This window comes from Orycteropus afer, unplaced genomic scaffold (assembly GCF_000298275.1).
Source record: "Orycteropus afer afer isolate SDZICR_OR568_19922 unplaced genomic scaffold, OryAfe1.0 scaffold01048, whole genome shotgun sequence".
In the NCBI taxonomy this organism is placed as follows: domain Eukaryota; kingdom Metazoa; phylum Chordata; class Mammalia; order Tubulidentata; family Orycteropodidae; genus Orycteropus; species Orycteropus afer.
Genome location: NW_006922635.1, coordinates 169035 through 175904, shown reverse-complemented (window position 1 = coordinate 175904; position 6870 = coordinate 169035). Strand labels below are relative to the sequence as shown.

The 6870-nt window shown below is 39.3% G+C and overlaps 1 protein-coding gene across 1 annotated transcript in view; it reads right to left on the bottom strand.

Annotated features, from left to right (window-relative positions):
* LOC103212644 (olfactory receptor 7A5-like) overlaps nucleotides 1-2877 on the bottom strand; it is an 8119-nt gene extending 5242 nt beyond the window's left edge. The window contains exon 1 of the mRNA XM_007958618.2: nucleotides 1973-2877. Coding sequence (XP_007956809.2) covers nucleotides 1973-2877 — 905 coding nt within the window. The remainder of the gene's footprint in view (nucleotides 1-1972) is intronic.
* Nucleotides 2878-6870: the final 3993 nt, after the last annotated feature.

Genomic DNA, 6870 nt, shown 5'->3' with positions numbered 1-6870 from the left:
CAAAGATGATCCCACAGAAAGTGGAAATTATTGAACACATATAATATCACATGCAAGTAAAATTTAGCTGAAGATAATTCAAAAATGGTTACAGCAGCATCTTGACACAGAACTTCCAGAAATGCAAGCTGGATTCAGAAGAGGATGTGGAATGAGGGATATCATTGGTGAAGTCAGAAGGATCTTGTCTCAAAGAAAAGAGTACCAGAAAGATGTTTACTTGTTTTTTATTGGCTATGCCAAGGGATTCGACTGTGTGAAACATAACAAATTATGGATAGCATTAAGAAGAATGGGGATTCCAGAACACTTAACTGTGCTCATGAGGAACCTGTACATAGACCAGGAGGCTGGCCTTCAGACAGAACAAGGGGATACTGTATGGTTTAAAATCAGGAAGGGAGTGTGTCAGGGTTGTATCTCTTCAACATACTGTTTCAATATGTATGCTGAGCACATAATCGGAGAAGCTGGACTATATGAAGAAGAACACAGCGTTATGATAGGAGGAAGAGTCATTAACAACCTACAATATGCAGATGACACAACCTTGCTTGCTGAAGGTAAACATGACTTGAAGCACTTACTGATGAAGATTAAAGACTAGTCTACAGTATGGATAACAACTCAAGATAAAGAAAATGAAAATCTTCACAACTGGAACCATAAGTAGTATCATGATAAATGGAGAGAAGATTGAAGTTGTCAAATATTTCATGTTACTTGGCTCCATAATCAACAACAATGGAATAAGCACTGAAGAAATCAAACAATGTATTGCATTGGGAAACCTGCTCAAAAGACCTCTTTAAAGTGCTGAAGAGCAAAGGTGTTTCTTGGAAGACAAACATACGTCTCACCGAAGCCATGGTGTTTTCAATCGCCTCATATGCATGCAAAAGCTGGACAATGGAAAAGGAAGACAGAAGAAGAGTTGATGCTTTTGAGTTGTGTTCTTGGCAAAGAGTACTGAAAGTATCAAGTACTGCCAGAAGAATGAACAAATCCATCCTGGAAGAAGTGCAGCCGGAATATTCCTCGGAAGTGAGAATGGCCAGGCTTTGTCTCACCTTCTTTGGTTGTATTGTCGGAGGGACTTATGGTAGTTAAGTTTGTTTGTCAAATTGGCTGAGTCTCGTTGAGTGACTGGGCAACTGGATATAGTTATTCCCCATGGTGAGAATGGTAATTAACTCAATGATGCAATCTATTGGAGCAGCTGACTAGCTGCTTTAGGGATGGGGTCTTCAGGTAACAATTATAACAAAAGATTCCTACTACCTGGATAGCAGGAAATACACCATGTTTGTGGAGCCCATAATTTCAGTGGAGTCTTGATTCCACCACCTTCCCGGTGAAAGAAGAAATATCAATGTTTGTAAGTCACTCTGATTTTCAGTGTTGTTCTGGGAGTCATTCCCAATACTTGAAAGACATACCACCTGTCCATCAACAATTTAGTAAGTACACGCTTACAAATTTTCTAGTTCAAAATACTTAACAAGACTTCCATTGAAATAAAATAACAGAAAGAGTTCAAATATCTCATACCAGAAGTGATTACAAGAAACAGACTTTCCAAAATAGGAATCTGGAGCTTGATATCTCGACTTGTTGGGGTTGAGGTCAATAATGATGCTATTCCCTTGGGATAGATGTATGATGATACTCCATGGCCAAGAGTAGAAGTTCTGTTTCATAGTGAATCATATGCAGTCACCTTGAAGGGATTTCCTGTTGAAGGGAAGATTTTCATTTAAAAAAAGTTTCTGAAAGAAATATAGAAGTAAGAATTGCTTATCTCGTATTATGAAGGAGATTGAATTCTGGTAAAAATGCACATTTATGAAATGATGAAATAATCTTGATTTAGTTTTTCATAATTTTGAGTTCTGTTGCTCATGACAGTTCTCTTATCTTGAAAAAAAAATGATTCTGTTATATAGAGAATATTTGTCAGTGGAAAAGTTTTCTTAGGGCCTGCTTTATGTCTTTGTTTCTAAGACTGTAGATAAAGGGGTTCAGCATGGGAGTGACCACAGTGTACATCACTGAGGCTACTGCACTTTTCCTGGAGTTTTGGGTAGAAGCAGAACTCAGATAAACTCCAAGCCCTGTACCATAGAACAAGGCAACTACTGAAAGATGAGACCCACAAGTGGAAAAGGCTTTATATTTGCCCTTTCTTGATGGAATTCTTGCAATGGAGGACACAATCTTAGTGTATGAGTAAAGTATCCCAGTGAGTGGAATAACACCCAGAAATCCACTTGAAATATATATCAATAAGTCATTGAGGAAAGTATCAGAACAAGCAAGTTGGATGACCTGATTAAGTTCACAGAAAAAATGGGGTATTTCCAAATCTGTACAAAAGGACAGTCGCAAAACCATTAAACCATGTAATAAAGAGTCCAGAACACTGAGTAACCAGCTTGTCAGAAGCAGGAGGCCACAGAACTTGGGGTTCATGATGATCTTGTAGTGCAGGGGGTGACAGATGGCCAGAAACCGATCATAGGCCATCACTGTTAAGAGAAAGCTGTCTAAATCTCCAAAAAGCATGGAAAAATACATCTGAGTGATGCATTCTTCATAGGTAATAACTTTATTCTGCACCTGGATGTTCAGCAGCATCTTTGGGACAATGGTGGAGGTGAAACAGATGTCTGTGAAAGAGAGGTTGGAGAGGAAGAAATACATGGGTGTGTGGAGGAGGGAGTCCATGAAGATGACCAAGATGATGAGCAGGTTCCCAGTGAAGGTGATCAGGTCCATGGGCAGGAACAGCCCAAAGAGGAGGGACTGCAACTCTGTCTCGTCTGAGAGCCCCAAAAGGATGAATTCTGAAACATATGTTTGGTTTCCTGGTGACATGGAGCTGGTGAAAACTATTAGAAAACAGAAAAGATCAGCAGAGTTAGTTATAAGAGATAGGGTGATTTTATATTTTAAATGTGTTTAATTAAATACTTTTTATATATTATCTATGAATCTAGTGTTTATTAGCTGAGATTTCATGGACTCCCCAAAGCTCTATCTCCTCCCTGATTCTGAAACTGACTAGACTTGCTTGCCGCTAATGGCTAACATGGTGTTGTTAGCCATCAAGTTGATGCTGCCTCCTAGTGACCCTGAGAACAACAGGATGAAAACCTGCCCTGTCCTGCACCAGCCTCACAATCCTTGCTGTGCTGAAGTCCATCACTGCAGCCACTGTGTCAATTGACCCCATTTAGGATATTCCCTTTTGGTTTCTCTGACCCTTTACTTTGTCAAACATGACATCCTTCTCCAGGGAATGGTCCCTCTGACCACATGATGCAAGCAGATGAGAAAATCTGGCCATTGTCACTTCCAAGGAGCATTCCAGCTGCACTTCTTCCAGTACAGATTTGTCTGTAGTTCTGGCCGTCCATGGCATTATCAGTATTCTTTGCCAACACCACAATTCAAAGGCATCACTTCTTCCTTAGTCTTCCTTACTCATTGTCCAGCTTCCACATGCACATGAAGTGATTGAAAATATCATGGCTTGGGTTAGGCACACCTGAGTTTTCAAATTGACATCTTTGTTCCTCAATACTTTAAAGACGCGATTCACAGTAGATTTGTCCAGTGCAATATGACATCTGATTAGTTGACAGCTGCCTCCATCAGTGTTGACTGTGGATGCAAATTAAATGTCTTTGAAAACTTCCATCTTTCCTACATTTATAATGATGTTGCTTATTGGTCTAGTTGTGAGGATTTTTTTTTTTTTTTCTTTATATGAATGTGTAACTCATACTGCAGGTTTTAGTCTTTGATCTTCATCAGGAAGTGCTTCAAGTCCCCTTCACTTTCAGCAAGCAAGGTTGTTTTATCTGCATATCTCAGGTTGTTGGTGAGTTTTCCTCCTGTTCTGATGCTATGTTCTTCTTCATAAAGTTCCTCTTCTCAGAATTTTTGCTCAGTGTACAGATTGAATAACTATGGTGAAAGGATACAGCAATGACACACATCCTTTCTTATTTTAAAACATGCAATATCCTCTTGTGCCATCTGAATGACAGCCTTTTGCTGTATGTATAGGTTCCTCAAGAGCACATTTAAGTGTTTTTGAATTTCCATCCTTCACAGTCTTATCCATAATTTCTTATGACTCACACAGTCTAATCCCTTTGCATAGTCAATAAAGCACATGTAAACATCTTTCTGATATTTTTTGTTTTTAGCTAAGATCCGCCTGACATCAGCCATGATATCCCTCCTTCCAAGTCCTCTTTTGAATCCAATTTGCATTTCTGGAAATTTCCTTAGATTGACTCTCTGTGAAAGAGGTGAAGGAGAAACAAAATATCTTCAGTCAAATCAAGGCCAGACCACAGCCAGCTATTCTCAGGGAGAGAGTAGTTGGACCTGTGGCCCTGGGACCACAGTTGCAGGGGACATCAAGCTCAACTGGCATAACATACTACACACAAACATTATTCCACATCCTACTTTGTCAAGTAGTGACTAGGATCTTAAAAGCTTGCAAGCTGCCATCTAGATGCAACGATGGGTCTCTCCTCATCCACAGCAAAGAAGAATGAAGGAAACCAAAGACATATGGAAACAATTAGTCCAAGGGACTGGTATACCATGTGATCTTCAGCCTATGTGAATATGAGAGAAGAAGAACTAGATGGTGCCTGGCTACCACTGTCAACCACTCAGAGGTGGATCTATGGAAGAGATCCTGGATAAAGTGAGAGAACAATGTGGAAGAAAACTCAAAATTTAAAAAAAAAGAAAAAGGGACCAAGTTTGCTGGTCTGATAGAGCCTGTGGAAACCCCTGAGACTATGGCCCCTACCTGCCCTTCAGGTCTGGAATTGAACCCACTCCTGTGGCTTGCAGCCAAACAAATGACAGGCATATGACCTGAGCATTTACATTAGGTAGATACACTCCTTGGAGAGAACAATCATGGGAGAATAGAAGGGTTGTGTATGCACAGGGAGACAGCTCAGGGGCAAGAGTGCATGGCAGGGAATGACACAGGGAAGAGTTAAATGTGGGGAGGAAGTGGGAATATAGCAGTTGCATTGTGGAATATTGTAGTCAGTTTCATGAGACAAAATGTTTATTAACTGTTGTGTGGAAAATGAAATTGCTCTGTAAACTTTCACCCAAATCATAAATAAATAAATAAAACTAAACAAGGTGAGGAGCTGACTGTGAAAGAAACCATGAATTACTCATATGTAAGTTGACACCAAAGAAAATTAAAACAAGTCCATGAGAGCCAAAATACAAACTGAATCATATCTCCTACCTGAATTTAGAAACCATTTGAAAAACAGATTTGACCTATTGAATACTAGTGACTGAAGACCAGACGAGTTGTAGGATGACATCAAGAACATCATACAAGAAGAAAGCAAAAGGTCATTTAAAAGAGAAGAAAGAAAAAAACAAAATAGATGTTAGAAGACACTATGAACCTTGCTTTTCAACAGAGAGTAGCAACAGTGAAAGGAGGAAATGTTGGAAGGGAGCTAAAGAGGAGATTTCAAAGGATGGCTCAAAAAGAAAGTAAAGTATTATGATGAAATGTGCAAAGACCTGGAATTAGAAAACCAAAAGGGAAGAACACACTGAACATTTCTCAAGCTGAAACAACTGAAGAAAAAAATTCATGCCCCAAATTGCAATATTGAAGAATTCTATGGGCAAAATATTGAATGATGCAGGAAGCACCAAAGGAGATGGAAGGAATACAGGTCTCACTGTATGAAAGAGAACTGGTCTACATTCATCCTTTTCAGGAGGTAACATATGATCAAGAAGCAATGGTATTGAAAGAAGTCCAAGCTGCACTAAAGGACTCGGTGAAAAACTAGGTTCCAGGAATTGGTAGAACACCCACTGGGATGTTTCAACAAAGGATGTAGCTCTTGAGTGTTGAATCATCTATGACAGGAAATTTGAAAACAGCTACTTGGCCAAAGGACTAGACAAGATCCACAGTTGTGCCCTTTCCAAAGAAAGGTGATCCAACAGAATGTGGATGTTTTCAAACAATAAGGCAACATATAGCTCTATAAATTCTTCAAGACTTTGTTTTGTTCGTTCGAAGAATACTTTGGGCCAATTATTTTCTGGCAAGTGTTTTGAAGGGACTGGGAACATGAGTAAAAATCATTTTAAAAAATCCTTACCATTAAATTTTATTCTAGGATATGTGTGTTTTGAGGATAGAGATTAATAGATTATGAATAATTCAGTAAACAATATGATTGCCATTATGAAGTAAGATAATGAAGGATAAGTAAGTTATAGAGCTTAAAATAAAGGTTACTTTGTAAGGTCACCTCTGATAGAAGCTTTGAGCAAAATATCTGAAGACAAATAGGATGCTACCCAAGCAGAAAACTGACTATTTTGGGCAGAGATACAGACATTCTATTACTCTAGATTCCCCTACTGTGTGGGGGCTCTGTATTGCATTATATATCATAGCCCTTTGGTGGGGCAAAGGGTTCAGCACTCAATTATTAGCTGAAAGGTTGGTGGTTGGAACCATCTCAGAGGTGCCTCTTTTTTTTTTCCTTGTGATTTGGGTGATGATTTACAGACCAAATTCACTTTCCATACAATAGTTCACATATACTTTGTCTCATGTCATTGACCACAGTTTACCACAATGCAACAGCTCTCCTCCCACTTCGTCCCCATAGTTACCTCTTCCCAGTGTTCATCCCTCCATACACTCCTGTCCCCTGAGCTGTCTTCCTGTGCATAAGCAGCCCTTCTTTCTCCCATGATTATTCTCTCCAAAGAGTGTATCTACTTGAGGTAAATGTTCAACTCATATGCCTGTATTTTGTTTGGCTGGAAGCC